The sequence below is a fragment of the Muscardinus avellanarius genome (assembly GCF_963383645.1).
Source record: "Muscardinus avellanarius genome assembly, chromosome: 4".
In the NCBI taxonomy this organism is placed as follows: Eukaryota; Metazoa; Chordata; class Mammalia; order Rodentia; family Gliridae; genus Muscardinus; species Muscardinus avellanarius.
Genome location: NC_137789.1, coordinates 18,222,418 through 18,246,707, shown reverse-complemented (window position 1 = coordinate 18,246,707; position 24,290 = coordinate 18,222,418). Strand labels below are relative to the sequence as shown.

Here is a 24,290-nt window from a genome sequence, read left to right as displayed (position 1 = left end):
CATTAGAAGCCACTGACTGGAGTTAGTCTGGAATGCATAAGATAAGGAGGCCATCTCTGCGCCATTGTGGGAAAGTTGGCCGGGAGATCCAAGTTCATCAGATTCAAAAATACAGCAGCAAACAAAGTGGTTTTTCGTACCCATTCCTTTGCAGGCTTTGTGCAGGGTTTTGGCATCTCGGTCCACATCGAAACCCTGATGACTTCTCTCTTTGGCCTGGAGAAAATAATTCAGAAGGTGAGTGGATAGTATAGTCATTCTTCAATTATCTCTGGCTAAAATTGGTAGCTAACTGAAAGACAGAGTGGTCATTGGAATGAGAGAGCAGCTGCCACTTTCCTCGCGGGTGCACGTGGGGCTTGGCAGGGAAGCTCTGGCCCTGTGGAGATGGCTGGTATTCCTTGGGGCCAGCTGGCCTCCGGTGACCACAGGAAAATGGTCCCTTCTGTTCTCAAGGACAATAGGCCTGGCCAATCCTGTGAAAAGCAATTTTCTTATCAACCCCTTCTTTGTGTGCCTGTCTCTGAAACAAAGAATACCACAGTCTGGCCAATGTCCTGGAGTGCTGGTTCTTGGAGACACAAGTTTATCTAAGGAATAGGTTTTGCCTGCCAGAAGCTGAAGGTTCTGGAATCCTACTAGATTCATTTGGCTCGATGCCATCCATACAGTGAAGAACGTGCATTTAAATTGTCAGAGATATTATAAGGATCAGCAAGGACAGTTTGGGGCTTTTAGTACTCCTTGGAGAGAAATAAATCCTGTTTATATGCCGAGATCTTCCTGCTCTTCAGTCTTTGCTAATACATTTGCTAATGTGTCTGCCCTTACCTATATTGATACCATTATTTGTTTATTATTTTTCTTTCAACCAATTGACCTTTTTTAAAGCTACTTTTTTTGTGTGTGTGTGATACTGGGTATGGAAACCGGGGGCTTTCTACCTCCGGGATACACTTCCAGACCTATTTTATATTTTATTTGGAAACAGGGTCTCACTAAGTTGCTGAGAGCCTTACTCAGTAGCTGAGGCTGGCTTTGAATATGTGCGATCCTCCTGTCTCAGCCTCCCAAGCGCGGGGATTACAAGTGTGCGCCACCACGCCCGGCTTTTTAAAGCTACTCTTGAGAAGAAACTTTTATTCTCACTAAAGTGGAAAGCCAGCGTTGCTTGCAAAGCAGAAGACAACCATAAAAATGAACGCATCACTATTAAAATTGTATATTGTGCCAGGCATGGCATAATCCCAATACTTGGGATGCTAAGACAGGAGGATGGCAGATTCAATGCCTGTCTCAGCAAGTTAGAGAGACCCTGTTTTAAAAAAAATTAATAATAAAATAGTACTGGGGTTGTAGCTCAGAGGCAAAATGCCCCTGAGTTTACTCCCCAGTGACACCAATAAAAAAAGAAAGAACACTAAAGATGTGAGTCTAATTACAGGTAGGCAGCTCGTACCTTGAACACCCCCTGAGTTTTCTCGGCTCTCCTCTTTCCTCGCTCTGTCAGGTGACCTATAGCTCCGTGTTTCTGGTCTGTGATGACACTGGCTTAGGTGACCTGCCTGAACCTCCGGCCTCCACTCTCCTTGCTCTCCTGCCCTTTGGCTCCTGGCGGGAGGGATCTGTAAACCACGGTGGCACAGGGGCCATTCTGCCTTTACCTGCCTGGTGTCACTGTTCCTTTGGGGATCGCTCCTCCCCCAGTCCTGTGGGTCACGAGGCCTGAACCCCACAGACCAGTCACCAGTGGGGCGCAGGCCCTGTACTCTGGTGATCGTGACTGGTTCAGAACTGGGGGTGTGGTTCAAGCAGGATCAGATCTAGCCTTTCCCCTGTTAATATACCGAGAGAGAGGTGTGTCTCCCCACACTGATCTTGCTGAGCTGAGACTGTGGGTCTAGGGCTGTTGGCAGCCATTTTGTCCACAACATGGGGCGGGGGGGGGGGCAGACAGACAGACAGACAGACAGAATGACATCCTCCATGCCTGTATCCTTGTGCTTCCCAGTTTCATTAACTAAGGAACTTCCCTTTGACTAAGTTCACGGGAGTTGGATTTCTGCCTTTTAAACTCAAAGTGTCCTAATATCTGTGGTCTAGAGGAGGTCTTGGTCAGTGGAGAATCCTAAGCTCCTAGAGCCAAAGGGGTCTTCAAGGGCACCAAGTACCTTGTTAGTTGGCTGGACAGAGCAAGGGGAAAGGGGATATAGTAGGGCTTGCTCCACCAGGCGTTAGAGAATCCCGCCCATAAACTGCCTCCTTCAAGGCCAGACACTACTTTCTTAAATTTCAAAGGAACCAGGTGTTCCTTTCTAACTTTGGACCACGTGCAGGGCATTGAGCCCCCGGGTTTTGCTTAGGCACCATGGGAAAATTTCCAACATGGCGGAAACAGCACAGATGCACTAAGCTGTGCTGTGAAAAGAGGGTAGTGAGCTCTCCAGGCGTATACACAAGGCACGGCGGGGAAGGTTTCCAGGCTGAACAAAACTCACCATGTGTGGAAGACTCCCTGCAGTTTTCCACTCCTTGCAACTGCCATTGCAGACACCCCTTTATCACAGGCTTCTCTTAAACTGTACCCCTCTTCCCTAAACAAATCTCTTATGTTTTCCTATTTGTGCTTTCATTTAAAACCTTTTTCCCGGGAAGGAAGAACCCCCAGACCCCACTGACAACCTCGCTGGTTTTTGGAAGGTGAGGGCAGGGCCTGTCTTGATGTACATATTCCTGAGACTAGCTGGGAAGGGGACTGACATTTTTTTTTAATACCTGCCACGTGCCAGACAACTTACATTTCTTTATTCATAGGAAGAGTAAGCATCAGCAGTCAACCTTACAGGCAAGGAAACCTGGATTCCAACAGGTTAGGGTTTTGGAGGATTTAGGATTCCATCCAGTTTAATTTGCCAACTGAAGCAATGCTGTGCCCAGTGCAGCCATATGCCGAGGGCCCTGGTATCCAGGCAAAAGGTGACATATCGCATTTTCCTTATCCAAGTCTTTTGTGGGGTATGAGAAAGCTATTTGGTGCTTTTGAAGGCTTGTTGGCAGGTCTAGCTACATAATTTTCAGGCTCAGTGCAGAGCAAAAGTGCAGGGCCCCTGGCTTCAAAATTATTAAAAATTTCAATATGGTAACATCAGAGTGTTGCAGCAAGCACAAGCTCTGGCCAGGCTGCGCACTTATGCATGCTGCCCTGCTCTCTGATCGGATTTAGGAGAAGGTGTTTCCCTGGGGGTAGAAGTAACAATTTCTAAAGCATACAAAATGCCTGTGCTTGTCATCAGAAGTATCACTGAGGGCGGCAGAAGGGAACTTGGCAGAACTGAATCCAAACTCTCTTACCAACAGACTAACTCGCAACCTGTTCTGTGGGCCAGGTTACCTCCTTTGTGCAAAGAGTTTGGTGGGAAATTTGTTATGTCCTACTTCACTGATACATGAAAACAGAGACACGGCTTTGGCAATGACTGTACAGGTCAAGCCCTGCCCAAGGGTCACACTTGCGAGGCCCAGAGCTGGGAGGGCTGCTCCCCTACACAGGGGCCCTTTTTCCTCATTTGCACAAAGAAACTGCAAGGGTTTGCAGCAGCCATGTGGAGACTTGTCTCGATCCCCTGGGCAGGCAGTGGTTGAGTCTGAGCCAGGGCTGGAACCAGGGCATCGTGATTCTGGCAGATAGAAAATGACATTCCTGCCCCCTCATCCCCTTCCTGTTTCAGTAAGGTCAGTCCAGATCTGAGTGTCGGAAAGCTACAGGAGCTGAGGGGTGGGGGAAGGACCCTCTGGGCTTGTCCAGTTCACTTATCCAAGGCCAAAGATGAGTCAGTAAGTGTCATTTGGGTAAAACTAACATTGATACTTTGATTCAGTGCAAGTGTGAATAGCAGGATATTTGATGTCAGACTGAAGGAGCTCTGTGATGTGAGCATTTGAAAGTTGTGTGTGTGTGTGTGTGTGTGTGTGAGAGGGAGAGAGAGAGAGAGAGAGAGAGAGAGAGAGAGAGAGAGAGAGAGAGAAAGAGAGAGAGAGAGAGAGAGAGGTGGGGCGAGGAAGGCACTTCCCCCTCGCGTGGCTGGCTGCCTCACAATGGACACATTCATCCGAGGACTCCAGTGTTGAGTCAAGGAGGGTTCTATGTTTCTTCTGAGGAAGTGGTAGGGTCCTTCTTATCTGGGATGTTTATGGAGCCCACATTCCACACCCGTCGTTCACTGGTAACCGAAAGGGCAGCTGGCTTTGGGGCCGTAGGTTTGTTTGCCAAGCAGGAGCTTTAGCAGAACTTGCATATAACATGTGAATAAAGGCCAGACACAGTGTGTGGGGGGCACTTCAGCAAAGGGCTTAGGTGGGGGTACTCTGCCTGCTTTCAACCTTGAAGCATTATGAGGCTGAATAACAGGCCTTGTTTGGTTTTGCTTGTTTAACAGAATGTGTACAGACACTCAGGAAACAAAGATGACACCAGAAATTAAATGCCAATAACCGTGTTTGTGAAAGTCTGGGCTTTGATTCCCTAGGAGTCCTGCTTTGAGTGTGGCTCTGCCCCTTAGCGGCCAGGTGAACTTGCACCATTAACCTGTAGGCCACTGTTTCCTCGTCTGTAGCACTGGGGCAGGGTCTGCTTGGCAGGCCTCAAACCAGGAAACTCTGCAAGAGCCAGGTGTAGAGGGAGCCGTGCAAATGTTGGCCCTTCCCTGCTCCTTTAGGTCATCTGTTGGCTTTTTGTCTTATAATGATAGCTATCAAATGATGTCATGAAGTGATATTGAAGTGATAATGATGCGGATTTTAATTACACATATTTTGATTCAACAAGTTTAGAAGATATATATATATATATACATATATGAAGACATATAAATATACATATATTTTCTAAGCAGATATATAGGTTTTCAATTTTGCATATTTTGACTCAAGTTTGTAAGCTTGTGTATGTATATATATGTAAGTTTATTAAACAAGTGGTCTTCTAAGTTTTATTTTAGATGCTCTGGGCCTGGATGACTACACACACACACACACACACACACACACACACACACACACACACATATATGTATATATATGGAGAGAGAGGAGAGACCTCACATATATGGTCTCATAATGCCCCTCAAAGTATTATGACTTATAAGAGGTGAACACTGAAGATACAGTAGCCAAGTATAAGAACAAAGCTTTCTCTTCAGGCTGAATTTGAGCCCCAGTCATAGAACCTCTCTGTGCTGTGGTTTCCTCGTGCTAAGTGGGGGTAACAATCATGTCTACATCGCAGGGCTCTTGTGAGAATCCAAATGAAGTCATCTGGGCCCACAGCATCTATAATGAAACCTAGTAGACCATGTGCTTAATAAGTGTGCCTCATACTTGTGGATGGCAAGTCAGCAAAGAATTTTCTGGAATATTTCAAAACCCCTTTCTGCTTGAAAAGTTTCCATCTTGTAAATGACACCCAAGGGTCCATTTTTCCTCCATCACCTACAGCTTGGGTCCCGAGTTCCAGGCACATATTTCACACAGGGCAGAAAAGTGGCTGAAGGCTCTGGCTGGAGTGCGGTGGCTTGGGATGAAGCCTCAACCCGACACCTTGCGAGCTCTCGGGTCTGACAAGTGTGGGAACTGGCGCTTTATGGGACGTGCTCGATGTCAGCTCTGCACAGCAAACATCATAAACCCTTCCAAAGGCTCCACCTGGCGTGAGAAGCTGGGACTTTCCACCTTGCGTTTTTTTCCTTCTAAAAGGTCTGCTTGTCATTCTCCTTATCTCTGTATTTCCATCTAAAACATGGACGTGAGGGACCCATTTTTCCCAAGGAGAGTGGATTAGGAAATAAACGGTGATGCTATGATTCCAGGGGCAGGAAGAATGCTGAAGCGCCTGCTCTGTGAGGTGCTTTGGGACTCGGGAGGCAAGTGGATTTTGTATCCAGTCCTTGATGCCCCCAGCCAGAGGCTGGAAGGCAAAACAGATACCTAACCAAAGACCTCTGTCCCAGCCCAAGGGAGACTTAGCACTTATAATGAGAATGGAACATTCTAGGAAAATCTTTCGGGTCACATCAGACTCTGGGGACAGACTTGGTGAAGGGGTTTGCCGAGGGAAGCTGTCTACTTGTTTGTGCTTTCTGTAGTCCATAGGAATCAGGGTTTTCTAGGACAGAGTCTCAAGTATGCTCATGCCCCGCAGTCCTTGTGTCCTGATTTCCTATTTGGAGAACATCAAGATTGGAAACTAAAACATATTGTCTCATAAGAGACATCTGAATTAATTAAAAAAACATATCACAGGCAAAGGAATGCTTCCTTCTCCTCTCCATCCTTCCTCTCCCGTCTTTCTCTTCCCTTCTCACTTCCTCTCTTTCTTTCCTTCACAAACAGGTATCGGAGAGCTACTGCGTACCAAGCACTATCCCCAGTGAGGGGATACAGTGATCTGTGACACACACTCCTTGTCCCCGGGGAAATAAACAGGCAAATTGGTGTATAGTGATTGCCTTATGATATAATAAGCACTTTGGGTTCATATAACTGAGATGAGAAAGAAATTTTCATGGAGGAAGCAACATTTGCGCTGGTGCCTGAAAGATGAGCAGGAATTAGAGAAGAAAAAAAGTATAAACGGAGGGGTGGAGGTGAGGGAAGGACTTGCCAGGGAGAGGCGATGGTGCGATGTCTGTGCTCCTGAGCTTACTGTGACTTGTCATTACTCTGCTGCTCTACAAACACGAGTGCATCTAAAGCCGACGCTGGTCTACACAGCATAGACGCGGGGGTCTGCCTTGTTATGCTCAGATACCACTTGGCCCTTGCCAGGTGTGTGACCCAGCCAGCTGGCCGATCTCTCTGAGCCTCGGTCGTCCCATCTTTAAGGTGGAGAAGCACTTGCTCATGGTGTGTAGTGATGTGCAGAAGCGGTCATGTTTGGGACAAAGTAGCACAGGCTGGACTGCAGTGAGCATTGGGTTGGAAGCACGTAGGAGGTGGGATGCCTGGTGACACGAGGATGTAAGGGTCACTTGTAAACTCTAAAGCCCTATCAAAATGTGACGGGAGTGGCACTTGGGTTGTCTAATATTTCCAGTGTCTAATATTTCCTCAGAATCCCTGTCTTGCTGGACTCTGCTCAGTAAATATTTGAAAGCGGTTGCCTGGTATCCAGGCTCTGAGCCAGGAGGGCTGTCAGGAGTGCCGGGGAGCAGAGGGCAGAGGGCTTGCTCTACGCTCATCTACAGAGAGCTGCTGTGTGGGCTGGAATGAAATAAAGAGGAAGTTGAGATAAAAAACAAGTGCCAGGATTAGAACCAGTCAGCAAGCCTGGTTTCTTTGCCTGTTTATTTTTGTGGTTCTGAGGATTGGACCCAGGGGCATTCTGCCTCTGAGTTTCACCCCCAGCCCTATTTTATTTTTTTATCTTGAAACAGAGTCTCACTAAGTTGCAAAAGGCCTCATTAAGTTGCTGAGGCTGGCCACGAACCCCTGGTCTTCCTGTCTCAGCCTCTCAAGTATGGGGGTTACTTATAAGGGTGCACCACCACGCTTGGCTGACCTGGGCCTATTAAGCAGGGGCAAGATGGAGGCAGGTGAAGGTTGTGCAGGGCCTAGCCTTGGGCATGCCCCAGTTCTTCTCCCTGTTACTGGTTACTAGTTTTACAGATCGTTTGTAACACCTTGACTCAATTTGGATAATTCTGGATAAGCTTCCCTTGCTCAGATTTGTTTTAAACAACATTTCTGAAAAAAAAAAAAAAACTTTAAGCAGCTTTATCGAGAGATATTTGATGTATAATAAACTGTGTATATTTAGTGCATGCAATATGATGTGTTTAGGCATATGCATAGCCATAGAACCATCCCATAATCAAGGGAACAGACCATCCATTATCTCCAGAAGCTTCTGTTGCCCTCTGTATGTGTGCACGGAGAGAGCGCTCAGTATGAGATCTACCCTGTTTGCAAATCTTTAAGTGCATAATTGAGTGTTGTTGACTGGAGTTAACCTGCGGTACAGAAGATCTCTAGAACTAATTCATATTGCATAACTGAAACTTTATACTAACTGAAAAAATCTCCATGTTCCCTGTCCTTGGCTCCTGGTAACCACTGTTTTGTTTTCTGCTTCTGTCAGTTTGACTATTTTAGGTACTTCACGTAAGTATGCAGTATTTGTCCTTCTGGGACTGACTTATTTTCTTCAGCATAGTATCCTCCAGGCTCATCCACATTGCCACCAAGGGCAGGATCTCTTTCTTTCTAAAGGTTGAATAAGATTCCACTGTAAACTCTGCTTTGTATAGATACCTACCCTTGAATTAGGCATAAAGTGAGTTTTTTCCCTGTTTTCCCATCTAAAGGATAGTAATGGTAATATCTACCGGTTATGAGTTTTATAAGGATGTGTATTGGGAACACTCGGCAGAAATTTGCACACAGGGAGCACTCAGTGAAATGGAAAAAATGAAGGCCAGTTACCAACATTTGCAAGGCAAAATGGACAGCCATCTCCCCGTGGGCGGGCTGCTGGCCAGAGAGGCACTATTGACAAATTCTGCTCCCAATGTTCTTTCTGATGGAAATGATCATATGTTCTTGTTTGTAAACTGGGACTAATACTTGCTTTACCCAGTGGAGTCTCTGGAAGATTAAATAAAATGAGGGTTGCTAGGCAGGGAGCTTTTATTATGCTGATGACTTAGAGCTGACAGGAAAGGAATTGACCTTTCTGCTTTTCCACAAGAAAGGAGAAGGAGGAGGAAGAGGAGGAGGAGAGTCCTTAGAACCATCTCACACAAAATTTTCCAGTTTCTCCATTTCCCAAAACACCTTGCCCTTAGAGCAATGGATGGATCATAGCTGAAGTACTCATTCCTGTGTGCCAGGGGGTTGAATTTTAGCAGAAGCATTTTGAAGACTGTAAAGTCATGAGGCCAGTTGGCTAGCCTCAGTTTCTACCATGCTTACTTCTTTGGGGTGAGTGCTTTCTAGCCTAATAAATTGTTAAATGTTTTCATAGGTAAAATATCCCTTGCCTGAGAATGCACACACAGAGCCTCATCTCATCCATTTTTTAAACACTTGGCCACCATTGATGCCATGGGCAACAGTGGAGAATGCATCTAAGTAAGGGAGTGTGCGAGTGCCCCACCTTCATCTGAAAAGATTCCTGGCCTTTGGCCTTTGGAGAAAGAGCTAAGGACTTTCTGCTCATGGTGTGCTGAAGCTAAAGTGAAAAACTCCTTGGTAGTCCAGGACTAAGGAGATTCCTGGAATGTGGGGGTTTCAGTGCTAACGCGGGGACAGTTCTGGGTAAACCACGATGGTTCATGCTCTACCTAGAGCCAATTTTGCAAGCTCACAGGAGTCAATTTGGTGCATCTCTTTTTAATTCTGAGTTTAGCGAGGCCATACTGTCGATTTGAAATTGGCCACAGTGGAAATATTTACACCACCGAAATTGGCAAACGAAACCGGACATATTTGCACCACGGAAACTGACAAGCCACAGATTAGTTTTTTTGTTTTCCCCTGGAGAGCTGATGGTAAAGCATTTTCTAGCACACCACTGACTTTCTTTCTTGTGCTTACATTTTACTCTAGGGATGTCTATCAGCTCTTCCCGAGATACAGTATTATACTTGTTTACTAGACTATCTCTCTGTAAGATAGATAAGCTTGAAAGCCTCATAGAGGCAAGATTCATGTTATATGCATGAATAACCCCAGCACCTAACACAAAGCCTGGCACACTCCGGGCACTTGGTCAATGTTTACAATTTAACAGAGGCGAAAGGGGCTCTATACTGTCAACCCTGAGCGTATGGAATTGAACAGATGGAGGAACTCTTCCCTGCGGTCTTGAGGCATTTCTTTCTCTCTTCGGGAAAGGAAGGATATCCTTCCTACCCTGTGGCTTTCCCCTTGCATCTTGGCCTGGCTCCAGTTTGTATCAATGTCAGGCTCAGTGACAGTAGTGGGGACAGAAGAAAGAAATTTTATCCAGCTGACATCTTGAGCTGAAGATACTGTCAAGGCTTATCACATGATGCAGCAGAGAGAATGAAAGAGAAACAGGAAGCCTCAGTGAGTACATGGGAGGGCTGAGGAGACCTCACCTGGGGACCAAGTGAGAGTACAGGCCTTGGGCTTTCCGATGTAGAAGAGATGAAGCTAAGCAGAGCTCAGGACTCTTGGAATTAACCCCCAGAATGTACTCTGCAGATGACCTAGCTAATCTTAGTAACTTTCCAGTTCTGGTCACACATCCCAATCATTTGGGATGCTTTAAAATATAGGAATGACTGAGTTTCAGCCTGGTCTTCAGACAATTACAATGTACTGCTAGGCTTTAGAGCCATTGGTAAAACAAAAATTAGAAACTTTCCCTGTTGACCTCCAGGTAAAGAGGAAAGACAAGTTAGAAATATACTGGTGATGTATGCAGATAAGACATTCTAGACCTTACCCAGGATGCCAGAGAGAAAGGGAAAGGTTTGTCACAGAGCTCAGAGTGAAAATTCAACCCAGATTTTTTTTTTTCAAATAGGTGGCATGGGACACTAAAGCCATTAAAGCCCATTGGGCTTTTGACTGGAAAATGAATTCCTCTTAAAATCTATTTGTAGCTCTTCTGATTAGGTCTTTGCCTGGTGATAGCAGTGGCTAACACTCTTCTTATCTAGGGTATGGTGAATTATAGACTGTGGTACACACCCAGCCTGCCACTCAATTTTGGAAGTAAAGTTTTCTTAGAAAACAGCCCGTCCATTCATTTCTACGTGGTCCATGGCTACTTGCATATGATAATGGCAGAGGCAAGTACCTGCAATAGAGGCTATGTGGTCCCAAGTGCCACAAATATTACTTTGTCAACTCTTAATCTATCCCATAAAAAAATATTTTTTTTTGCAATGGAGGTTGAATGCAGAGGCATTCTACCTCTGAGTCATACCTACAGCTCTATTTTAATTTTTGTTTGGAAACAGAGTCTCGCTAAATTGCTAAAGCTGATCTCGAAACTGCAATCCTCCTGTCTCAGCCTCCCAAGTATTGGGATTACAGGTGATAACAAACCATGGAACTGTTAAAAATAAAGTTGATTTAATTTTTTTTTATTAGTGCATCATAATGGGGTACAAAATGGTAGAGGCATATATGCACACATCACTTATTTAGTCCTTCCTCAATTCCCACTCCATTCCCTCTCCCTCCCTCCTTCTCATGTTTGGCTTAGTGATTGACTCTGGTATGTTTGTGAATATACATCATATACATTAAGGAATTTAAAAATAAAATTTAAAACTTAAAAACAAAGTTTACTTTTAAGACAAATTAATTTATATTAAAATGTGAGTTTAAAGATAATAATAGAACCCTTAGTAGGTGACACATATATCTAATAACTATCATGAAGGCTGTGCTCAGGTCAGAATTTTGGGAAACTGAACATGTCTAATTCTCTCATTTACAGATAGAGAAATAGGGGTCTGGTTATCAAGTGAGCTTTCCAGGGTCACCTTTCACTCATGGAAAAACCCCACTCCTCTTTCTCAAGACAATGTCCGTTTGCCTTGAACTGGTTACTGGTTGGTATTTTGAAGCCAGTTAGTATGGATACAGGTATTGTATTATTAAAGTTCACCAATTCAGAGCCAGAAAATATCCTGGTGACATCTCCACAGACATGATTAGTAGAAATTGATGAACAGCTTGAAACAGACCCATGGGGATATTCACATTTTAAACATGAATCTTGGGGTAATTCGTGACATATTGGTTTCATTAAGCTGATTGTGTTTTGGGCATGGTTTCCTCGGGACCATAAATCTGATGAAAAGTCTTTTTTGTAAAATGTTTTGGTTTTAATTCAGAATCTACTTAAATGCTTGTGTGAGCAAAAAGTAAAACTACCAAACAGAAAAAAAATATTTTCAGTATACTCTGTTAGGTATATTTAAGCATAGTCTGAATCTTATGAAAATATTTGGTATTTTTCCATGTGCCTATTGCTTTGTTTTCAGTAGGGTTCTCTGTTATCACACCAACTGAGAGCAAAGTTTTCCCCATTCTTAAATCCTCTACCCACTGTGTCCACTAGAAGCTTATTAATTGTGAGAATGGATCAGAGTGCTGGGAAAGTGTGTCAGGAAGCCTGGACTCCACTTAATTAGAGTAGTGCAGGAACATTATAGAGCTCTTTGTTGCTTCTGATCTCTACATTTCAGAAATGCAATTTTAAAGATACATATATGACTGTTAAGACTTTAACCATCACTCATCATGGGTAGGAGGATGAATCTTTTGACGAATGAGGCTGAAAGTAGGAAAACCATTCGGGCCAGAGCTCAACAACACTACCTACATATGCTGACTATGCGTTCTGAAAAAGTGAGCGGACATGTTTAGATTAAAAGATAACCTTTTCCAGATGGGCATGTTGGCACACAATTGCAATCCCAGTACTTAAGAGACTGAGATAGAAGGATCCTAAGTTAGAGATCAGTCTAGGAAATTTAGCAAGAATCTATCTCAAAATCTTAAAAGAGAAAAAGAGGGGTTAGGGATGTAGCTCAGTGGTAGGGCACTTGCCTACCATGTGTGAGCCCCTCAGTCCATTCCCCAGGAAAGAAAGAGAAAGGAAAGAAAAGAAAAGAAAGAAAGAGGGAGGGGAAAAACAAAAGAAGGATTGGGGAGAAAGGAAGGAAAGGAGAGAGGGAGAGATGAAATAGAAGAATAGACCTTTTGCCTACATTTGGGCCAGCTTTCTGTTGTCATTTTAGCGCCTTTTGATGAAGATGAGTATAGTTACGTAATTTTTCAGAAGAACAAGCATTCCTGGGCTCTGCTTTCTGGGTTCCATATGTTGATGTGCTATTTACCTCTCAAAGGTGATTGTGGAATTGATCAGGAGCAAGGAAATCTGACCTGAAGGCTCTTTAACATCTAGTACCTTAAAGTGGTGGCACCATTGTTCCCAAAGGTACGTTGTGACCCGAGTGCCATGCTCTGAACTCTGGTAGGGGGAGACCGAGTCGGGCAGCTCTTTGGGGGCTGCCACCAAGCAGAGGAGAGATGAGCGAATCAACGCAGCGTTGTTTTGGTCAGGGTCTTTCCAGACGGGCGCTGCTCATCTGGGCAGGAAAACCAGGAGCACAGCCACCCAGCAGCTCTTTACTGAGGGTCTGTTCAGAGACCCATCTCATCCTGGCCATCAGAAATTAACAATGGAGCCGGGCATGGTGGCTTACTCTTGTAATGCCTGTGCTTGGGAGGCTGAGACAGGAGGAGGATCACAGGTTGAAGGACAGCCTCAGCAAGTAGTGAGATTCTCATCAACCTAGTGAGATCCTGTTTCAAAATAAAAAATAAAATAAAGTAGGGCTGGGGTGTAGCTTGGAGGTCGAATGTCCCTGGGTTCAGTGGTTCAATCTCCAATAACACACACGCGCGCGCGCGCGCGCACACACACACACACACACACACACACAAAACTAATGAGCTAATAGTCTTTTGGAGAAAAACTGCTGCCTGTCAGCTCTTGCTGTCCTGAACAGGAGAAGCTTAGTCCATCTTCAAGAGCAGCTGGCTTTTGTCTTTGTGAGAAGAGCAAGAATTGGTGCGAGGGAGTCAGAAGGATAGGAATGCGTGGTTGCTTATGGAGGCTCAGAGAGGTAAAGGCCCTGTTGCTTTCCCAGGTAAGGTCTGCATTTAATGCAATGGCTCTGAACAACAAGGAACAACTTCTTCTCCTAGGAGACAGGTGGCAGTGTCTGGAGACATTTTTGGTTGTCATAAATAGGATGCTGCTAAATGACCTATGCACAGAATGGCCCTTTATAACAAAGCATTATCTGGACCCAAAAGTCAGTACTGCTAAGAATTTATGTGCCCAGGATTGACAGCCCTGGCCTAACGGTTGCATCAGTTCTGTAAATATGTAACTTTGCAAGGTGTTGAGAAGGCTGAGCTTCTGATGGTCAGTGGCACATGGGCACAGATTAAGGGCAAGGCCTCCAGTCCCCAAGAGAGGATTGAAAGGGAAGACTGGAAGTGGACCATGATGTCTGTCTGTCTGTCTGTGTCTTCCTTCCTTCCTTCCTTCCTTCCTTCCTTCCTTCCTTCCTCTCTTCCTTCCTTTTTTCTCTTTTTCTTCTTTCTTTCTTGCTCTTTCTCTCTTTTCTTTCTTTCTTCTTTTGCTCTTTCTTTTCTTCTTTCTTTCTTGCTTTCTCTCTTTCTTACTTTCTTTCTCCTTTTTCTTTCTTTCCTTCCTTCCCTCCCTCCTCCCTCTTTCTTTCTCTCCCTCCTCCCTCTTTCTTTCTCTCCCTCTTTCTCTCTCTCTCTCTCTCTCTTTCTCTCTCTCTCTCTTTCTTTCTTTCTGAGAACGAATGTGAAGGGTGAGTAGCAGGGTGAGGTATGACGAGAGCAAAGTGAGAAGCCTGTTGTCATCTCCTGCTCCTTTGTGGGCACCACGACTGTTGTGGGCATCAGGGCCTGAGCTCTGAACCCTCTCAGTTGACATGTCTTGGGACCCTATGGCGCTGTATTGGACTGGGGAATTTGAAATTTCTGCTCGAGGCAGAATAACACTTATTGTCTGGAAATAAGATTTGTGTCCTGGTCAAAATGACTGTCTGCTTTGAGGTTGTTCACAAATTGTTTGGGGAGTTAGAGATCTCTGAAGACTGTTAAACTTCCAGATACCCAGTTCTTGAAGTATTGCATCAACAAAACTGAGCTTGGAGGGTATGGTGGTTGTGGGGAGATGATGGCTATTTCTCAACTGTGAAAGGAACCATGCCTTCAGGAGTCATGAAAAAATAAAGCATGTTTCTCATTAGAAAAGAATTACCCATTTCCTTCTTATATTGCCAAAGGCTGTCTTTTGCCAGTTCAATGCGAATATGAACTTGGGATTCATTACTTACAGGGGAGAAAAAGAAATAGTGTATTCTGGAATCCTTGAGGGCCACTGATAAGTGGGCAAATGGAATTAAAAAAAGAAATGCTGGGGGCTGAGGTGCGCCATCATGATATCAGATATGCTGGGTAGTAAGATGTAACCAAGAGTATGTGAACAGGTTCCGATTTGCTGAAAAGGAAATGAGGTGAAATAGCTGAATTTGCTTTGAGCAAATTCCTGTCTCAATCGGTATCAAAACAATGAATGTTATTCTTTCCCCTGGTGAGAGAGCTTAAACATACATTGGAACCAAACCTATTAATTCTTTCTTTAAAATTTGTTTTTACATCTTAATCTCCCTTTTCATTCCCACTTATAAACACCTAAGCCCCCATGACCTGAAAGGCAAATGGTTTTACTCCTTAGCTGATCTTCAAGACTTTAGTTGTTTTCAGTCATCCCAAAGTATTAGTATTAGTAGTGGGAGTAGTAATAATACTCATAAAAGTAATAGTGATAAGAAATCAGTAATAATAGGGCAATATCCCTACTCCCAGTATTAATGCCAGTTTTGGCCACAGTGATTACATAAGAGATAGGGATGTGGCCCAAGCTAAACAGAATTCCCCGCTGACATTTTAGGTGGAGATACTGAAAGAAAGAAGATAAAATAGCCTTTCACGTTCCTGGGCTTTGCAAGCAACCACAGATAAAAAAATTATGGAGAAAAAAGTTGCATCTTCACTTAATGTAGAGATGTTTTCTTATCTGTTCTGAAACAGTATAATAACTGTTTACATAGCATCAGATATTATCTAGAGATGATTTAAGGTATGCATGAGGATGTACACAAGTTTTATGCAATGACTACACCATCTTTTATAAGGAACTCGAGCACTTCTGGGTTTTGGTATGGGGTGGTCCTGGAAAAAACTTTCTCGCCTTCCGTGGATACTAAAGGACAACAATTTTCTTGAAGTTGCTAGGCCGGAGCTATTCAGTGTCTGAACTATCTGTGGATCTGTGGCCAGGCTTCCCTCTCACCAATCTCTTTTGCCTTCCATGCCATCAAAATGAAAAAGGTCATTTTCAGTAGATGAAAAAAATGAGGCCAATGTGGGGGGAAGGGAGAAAGAGAGAGAGAGAGAGAGAGAGAGAGAGAGAGAGAGAGACAGACAGACAGACAGACCGATTTCCTCAGCCTCATCATGATATCACTCTCTCCTCCTTCCCTTTGCCAGTCTGGCATTGGTCTTTTAACCAGTTCTGGCTGGCAAGAGAGAAAAGGATGTCTGCTTGAAGCTTACCAGAAAGCTCTTCCTCATGGGTAGAGGAGTGATACATGAGGAAAAAGCCTATTTCTATCTCTACTTCCTTCTTGCTTGTGACTCTATCACATGAGATTAAGTTAAGATTAACAGCCTCTCCATAGCCTTTCATCAACTGACCCAATACTCTGAATGTAGGACCAGCTCTTTGTTTAAACAAGCCCTCCAAGGGAATCTAATGTACTAGAGTTTAGAATCAAAACCATCCCAAGGTTATAGAACTCACTTTCTTTGGTATAGTGGGTTGAATAGTGTCTCTTCTAAATTCATGTCTATTCGTAACGTCAGAATGTGTCTTATTGGGAGATAAGAGTCTGGCGGATGTCATTAGCTAATAATGGAGAAGTGAGATCAACTTGGATTTAGGGGGTGTCCTAAATCCCATGACTAGTGTCCTTATAACAAAAGGAAGAACACAGAGGTATACACAGGAGGAGCCCATGTGGAGTCAGGAGCAGAGGTCAGGGTTACGTTGCCACAAGACAAGGATTCCTGGTACCTCCAGAAACTGCAAGAGGCAAAAAGGGCTTCTTCCTGGAGCCTTCAGAGGGTCCTGGCCCAGTAGACACCTTGATTTATAACTCCTATATTTCAGAACTTTGAGAGGATAAAGCTGGTGGAAGTTTGTGTAGCAGCCTAGGGGACCAACACATGTGACAGCTTACAAGGGACTTTGGATCCCATCCGTGTGCTCCTGTCCAGTCTCATCTTTCGCTATTGCTGCCTGTTTGTTGATTTTTCTATAAAAAATATTTGTGGAGTGCCCATCATGAGTCAAGCACAGGGGCACAATAGTGATGGAGCCACACTGTCTGTCCTGTAGATTCTCACAGGCAGCTTCTTCCGCGAGCTAAGGGCTCTGCAAGGCTCCAGCACACATTTGAGCAGAATTTGTCCTCTTGTACTTCTGTGGATGTCCCTGCCTTTCTACACCCTCTTTGTAGATAGAGGTCCTGGCTCTGCAGAGAATGCCTTTATCCACTTTAAGAATCTGCTACTAATTTCTCCTGTGCGTAATAACTCCCTCTACTGTCCTGTTTCTGAACTTTGTTACAATGGACACTTTTCTATTAGTACAGCCATCACACATCATTATAATTATTTATTGGTCTGCCTCTCTCAGTAGACTGTGAGCTACTTTGAGGGCATCTGTAGTCTTTTTGTCTTATTATTTTTATCTATATAACCTCAAGCAGTACCTGGTTCATGGGAGTTTCTCTAAAAGAATATGCTCTACTGACCTGGAATTGTAAACGTGATCACAAGGATAGAAAATGGCTTCCTTCCTCTCAGCTGGGAGAAGGACTCCTTTCTCTGCTGCCTTTTCACAGGGTAGTCTAGGATGAGAGCTGGGAGAGAGTGTACCCGTGGTAGGCACCGGGGGAAGCCCAAGAGAGCAGCTCTCTGAGCTGCACTTGTGGTGTGGCTCAGGCAGGAGGGCAGGTACTAAGTGGGCTTTCTCTGCTGTTATCCAGGTGTCTCTGCAGGCTGAGTGGTAGGAGCGGCCCATGGTTCAAGCTGGGACAGAGCTCTAGCCTGTGTCTGTGAGAGGCTTAATTCTTAATCATGGTTCTCAAACTTGAGCATATATTAGAATCACCAGGGGTGAGGGGCTTAGTCAATTACAGGTAGCTGGGCTAACCTCAGTAGATGTCAGGTGTGGCCCCAGAATTTGTGCTCTCAAAAAAATATCCTAGGTTGTACTGATGATGCTGGTCTGGGGTCACATTTGGAAATCACTGCAGCAGAAGAAGAATACCTGACATCAGGTCCATGACTCTCAACTTTGGATATACTAGAATCATTTGGGATGTTTAAAAAATATAGATGCTGGAGCCTCGCTCCCAAGTTGGTTGAAAGATGATCAGATAGAGGGATTTGGACTCCAACTAAGAGACCACTGGGTGGTTAAGACTCATTTAGAATATCTGGGATTTTTTTTTGTTTTTTGTTTTGGTGTCATTGGGTATTGAATCCAGGGACATTCTACTTCTGAGCTCCACTCCTAGCCCTATTTATTTATTTTTATTCTTTATTTTGAAACAGGGTCTCACTAAGTTGTGGAGGACTTTACTAAGTATCTGAGGCTGACCGCGATCCTCCTGTCTCAGCCTCCCAAGTACTGGTATTACAAGTGAGCACCACTATTGGTGCCAGCTTAGGCCAGGTGATGAACTGATGAATATGTGACGAGTTGAGGAATCCATCAAACTTTTATTGAGTATTTTCTATTCTCTAGGCCTTGTGTGGTTGATGGGAATATAAAGGAAAACAAGAGCTATTCTCGGGGAGCCATCAGTCCAGGGTGGGGCAGATCTACAAGAGAGATGGTTTGAAACCACATAGAAGTAGTTTCAAAATACAGAGAATATTGCACTAATATGGCATCTAATGTAGCTTGATGGGGGAGGAGGCTCAGGGATGGGGATTAAAGAAAAAACAACTCATGAAGTGGTGACCAGTTCATCCACCGGGAACTGATTTTCTAGTTGTCTTAATATGAGCCTGTATTGAACCCAAGACACAGTGTGAAAATCTACGAAATTCAAATCCATGCATTGTGTCTTACTAGATGTCCAAATCACCTCAAATCCCTTCGCTTCACTCTCTATATTTAAAAGAGTAATAACAACAGCGTGCTTTCCAGGATTGTCATAAAGATTAAGTGACAATGTCTGCATAGCTCTTAGACCATGGTAGATGCCTCAGAACAGCTCACAGTCTACTTAGCGCTGGAAATATGTTAGATATTATGGACATTTCAAAAGATGCCATTTGGGCCTCTGGTTGTGCCTGTCATCACTGGGAGTCTTGGTTCTGGTTTCTGTGCTGAGAGCAGGGACACCAGCATGTGCCACAGGGTTGGGCAGGATTCTATCCCCTGTGGCCCCCCAGCTCCTGCAGCTTTAGAATTCTGTGTCAATGTTTGAGTTTGCATGTTCTTACACAGTATAAGTCCTAAATGTCCTGTATCAATATGTCTGTCCTTGGTAACCATCTTACCAAACCTCTTTATAATCTATGTAGACAAGAAATCCAGAAAGCCCAGATTGTGTAATTGTGTCTGCCGTAGCGAGGTGTTGAATGGGACTTGTCTTTAAATGAAGGCATGCTACAGTACATAGGCATACCCATGTTAGTAGCAGCACAATTCACAATCGCCAAAATATGGCCCCAACCTAGGTGTCCATCGGCAGATGCATGGATTACAAATTATGGGAAATACACACAATGGAATTCTACTCAGCAATAAAGCAAAATAAAATTATGTCATTCATAAGAAGATGGAAAGACCTGGAGAACATTATGTTAAGTGAGATTAGCCAAGCACAGAAAAAGAAAGGATATATGTTTTCTCTAATATGCTTGAGCTAAGGAGTATTTGGGATGCCAGAGGGACTCCAGATAATGGAGGAGAACCTCAGTGGAGCCAGGGGGAAAGGGGAGGAGAGGAAGAAGCCTGAAGTTCAGTCATTAAAATGCTACCTGTGACTATAACATTGTTAGCCTGGACACTCAGTATTGGAAGGTAGGGAAATGGGGAGGTGGGGGGCACCAAGTACTGTGTGAATATATGCCATTGTCAACATGATCTGCATTATGATATGAGGTTATAGTAATACACAAAACACACACACACACACAATTAAAATGAAGGTGTTCTTTAGGACATGTTGTGTTCTGACATTGCAGGTACGCTTTTGTTTCCTTCTCTACTCATGGTGGTTTGAAAGGCCAACTTTCTGCAATAAAAAACTTCTTGTAAACCAAAGTATGACTTTGTCCCTAGATGGGTTTCTTCTTGGGGTTCACCATGGTTCTTTTGTGGTCAGAATTGCATTGCAATGCACACTCTTGCTTAAAAAACATACTTACTTACTTTGACTTGGCACTCACCACCACATTTTTTCCTGCCTCTGGAGCCTCCCTTATTACCTCAGGAATTCGGACCTGTTCCCCACCTGTCCTGCGTCTCCCAAGTGCCCCTGGTCCATCTTCACCAAAGCTTTCCTGGTGTTCACCTGCCACTAGTTCCAAACTGTTTTCCATTTTAGACAGTGTTAATGTTGACTACATATTGGCACAAGCAAGTCATTAGCTTGGTGTGGTCACAGACACCACAGCTCATTGCTGAGCAGATGTTATAACATTAACACTCTGGCTTTCATCCCTGGGTATTCACAATGACACCTGCTTCCACCAGCAGTGCGTAGAGCTGCCCTGTGAGCTCAGTGGTATGAGACACCTCAGTGCTCCTCAAACTCTGGGGCCTGGTGGAATCATCTGGAGGAGCACTGACAATCTTGATGCTCAGGAAAGCACTAGAACAAACTCTGAGGGTGGGGCCCAGGCACCAGTAGCTTTTAGAACTCCCCAGCTCAATCCAATGTGAAGCCATGTTTAAGAGCTTATTCCCCAGTCCAGTGCTCCCAAGACCTAAGTGTGCATGAGACTCCTTTAAGGGTCTTGTGAAAATGCAGACTGGGATTCAGTAGGTCTGGTGGGCCTGAGAGTCTGCATTCTGACAAGTACCCAGGCAATGGGCTGCTGCTGCTGGTCCACGGTCCATATATTGAGTGGCAAAGCTACAATCCTGTCTACAGCCTCTTCATCAGCCTTGTAAATAATTTCCCAGAAATCATTATTAGTCTTTTTGAGTTTGCAATTATTTCCACATTTCCACTGGCTCCCCTAAATCCTGCTTCCTTCTCTATTTTTCTGCCCATAGCTTATAGTCACACTCTTGTGGTAAGGTAAGCTTAATTCTCTCCTGTCTTTTAGATAATAATTCTTTGGAAAACAACCCACACAAATAGAACTGAAGAGCCATCCAGGTAAACCTAGTACATTTTTTCCCCCCTGTGAATCTTATTTTTCTGTCTGTGAAGCTCACTGAGTGCAAGGACATAGCCTGCTGGCTAAGCAAACTTTTTGAACATTGTGTCATTTAGCAGATGATAATAACCCAGTATCTTGGTTATTGCTGCTCCAAATAGGTTAATCACAAACAATAGGTCTTTGGTTTTAAAAAAAAACACATTAATGATGGCAAAAAAGGAAAAAAAATGAGAAAAGCAAGCATAAAGCAAAAGCAATTTATAGTTTCAGAAACTAGCTAGGATTCTAGATCATAGTACATTGGAAAATGTATTTCCTGGCCAATATTTTATTGGCTTTACAACAATATTTGTCGAGTAATTACCTATGATGGACTTTGGTTTGTGGACATATTCTTGGAGATTTAAAGCTTTCCTAGGAGGCTTTGGAAAAATACTGTATTTAATGCTAATAATAACAACTTAAACATCAACATAAAGCATACTGGATAATCAGAATAACCAAATGCTGGCACGTGATTTCAATGCCTGTATTTGTGTTTTTATTTATAATCGTATGTATGTCAACTTTCGTTTAATTGTCACAGGAGTTAAATAACAATGAACAGAGAGAAAGTATAACATATTTGAGCCAAGAGACCCCGAGGTTTTTAGGCAGTATTACAAATAGTTTCTTAGTAGCTGGATAGAGAAGCCTTATGGAATAAAGTCGCAGCACCTCGTCTATTAGACTTGCTAAAACTCAAAAGAAAGACTATCATTTTTATTGAGTTTCTTTCTAAAAGAAATCAGGATTGTTTCATATTGAGTGCAGCCATTTAATTTAACAAAACAACATTGTTCTTTATGTAAAACCAATAACACACGTTTGAATATTATTAACTTGCATTTCACTAGTGTTTAATTTAATTTGTTTGGGTTCTGTAGTTCCTTCAAAATTAGCATTTCGGTTTTAGCGTGAGATATTCAAGTAACTTTATAATGCAATCATCATACGCCATCGCTGGGTTTTATCCTTTAAAAAGATTTTGTACTTACTTTTTTGGAGTGCATCCATTCCTCGTGCACATGTTAAATTCCTTACTACTTTCTGAAATGCCATAGTGACCCCAGTGTACATTCATGAACTTGTTTCTAGGAGGATGTTAATGGGACTCTGCTGGGATTATAAGCTGAGGCTCCTAGAAGACCTCATTTTTACATTATGTGCAAATACTGGGAGAGATGTTTTCCAGGGGAAAATCTCCCTGCTTGGGAGTCATGCCCGAGGAAGCAGTATACAAACTACAGGACAGTGGCAAGTCTAAATGACAGGTCATCGAGCCCATGAGGAAGCCCATGGTTTGGAGGGAAAATAAAGTGCTTACAGGCTGAGGGGCCTCTGGCTTTCCGCTCCCTGGAGGCTGGCTGAGAGGCCGCAGGGCTGCCGAGGGTGGGCTGTCCCCTGTGGGCAACTGCTGACTGCCTTCTGAGAGGGAGTAAGACTGGCTCTGAAGATTCAAAACAGAAAGAAATAAAGAGGCTGGTCCACTCCTCAAGTCTAGCTGCCTCCCGGAGTTGACTTTCAAAGGACGAAACTGTTGTCCAGAGCTGCTCATGCAAGAGCCACAGTTACTCCTGAGCTCCTCTGCTTCTATCAGAAGTATTCTACAAGTAGTTTTCAGTGGCTGTGAAAGATACACAGAATGGATAGCTCATATACTCAGCTGGTATGCCAGTGCTATTTACAGATGATTAAAAAGTAATGCCTCTCTGAAGAAAATACTTGTAGGTTTGCAAATAGCTGAGTGCAGTTTTCATATACGACAAAGAAAAAGACAATTTCCAGGCTATTTTGGCGTGTTATTCTCTTTACTTCTAGTATACATGCAGTGATGATCTTGATGTGGGAAGAGACACTAGATGCACAAAACCTTACTGAAATTCTTACTGGAACAGGTTTAGATATATGTATTGTGGTACAAAAAATTCATGATTCAAATCTTATCTGTTTTGTTCTTAGTTGGTTCCAGATGGTAATATTTTAGTCACTTTTTAATCATTAGCAATTTATAGACAAACTATTCACAAGTCTAGACATTTTGAAAGGAAAAGTGAAATATTCAGTCTATCCCATGGATATTTGCAAATATGTAGATATTTGAGGCTGTTTAGAGAGAATGCGTGAACATTTTTCACCTTCCAATTCAAATGATATGGCCTCGCAGTATATTACCTTTTACTGATGTTTGCAACACGAATCCATTCTCCCCCATAAAACTAGGAATGAGCCCTGTCTGTAAAGTTTTGTACAGCATCTCCACAAGCAAACAGCTCTGATTATACCCTCCACAAATGCGGCTTCACCATTTGCCCTTTGCAATGCACCATTTACTGCCTTATTTCAAACACTTTTCTTTGGCTCCTCCTAAGAGATTTTTCACAAAGGGGGGAAGAAATATGTTGCAAACGAATTTTATAAGCCTGGTATGTCATTGCTAAGACCAACAATAAAGGACAATCAAAGTGATAAGGCATGGAAATACCAGTTATGATCTCATAGCTTAAATTTTCCTACAGGTTAGCTCAAAAGAAAACTGATTTCCAAAGGGAATGAATACTTACATGATGATTGCCCATTTTCGTTTTTTCTGCAGAGGATGGCTCTGAGTTACATTAGGAGATCAGTTCTCCCACAGACTAATTTTATAATGCTCTTCCCAGGGCATAATATCTCTTGTGTTTAATAAGTAACTTCTGGGTTTGGATTTGAATACATTGTTGAGGATGGGCGGGGAGTGGCTAGAGCTGCAGGCCAGCTTACATGCCCACGCTGTGTTGCCTGGCCATTAAAAAAAAAATACTAGCGAATAAGATTTAGACCTGTCAAGTTGAATAACTTCTTCACAACTAAAAGGCTAAAACTGCCTCATTTCAGAATTATTGAAAGAATTATTCTTTTATAGTATGGGTGTACACTTAAAAATTTCTACCTTGTAACAATAAAAGCATTAACCAAATTGACTGCAAAAAAACCTTACTTCTACTAATATAATTATTATTGTTACAGAGAATATTTTTCATGGTCAAGTTGAACTGAATGTAGAACTCTGGTGTACCACCTCACTTTCACAATCTAACTTGTTTTTAAATTTAGAAAGTAGTATGTGCAGATGGTAATTTTTTCTAATAATACATAAAGGTCCTGTGAAAGTGAGTCTGCTGACCTCCCTGTCTCTTCCT

General features: G+C 43.3%; 1 protein-coding gene across 1 annotated transcript in view; it reads right to left on the bottom strand.

Moving 5' to 3' along the window:
* Positions 1-23,687, bottom strand: part of ANXA13 (annexin A13) — a gene marked incomplete at both ends in the record, with an annotated part of 54,814 nt that extends 31,127 nt beyond the window's left edge. The window contains 3 exons of the mRNA XM_080695123.1: positions 141-216; positions 22,436-22,558; positions 23,673-23,687. Of these exons, the coding sequence (XP_080551249.1) occupies positions 141-216; positions 22,436-22,558; positions 23,673-23,687 (214 nt within the window). The remainder of the gene's footprint in view (positions 1-140; positions 217-22,435; positions 22,559-23,672) is intronic.
* Between the last annotated feature and the right edge of the window lie 603 nt (positions 23,688-24,290).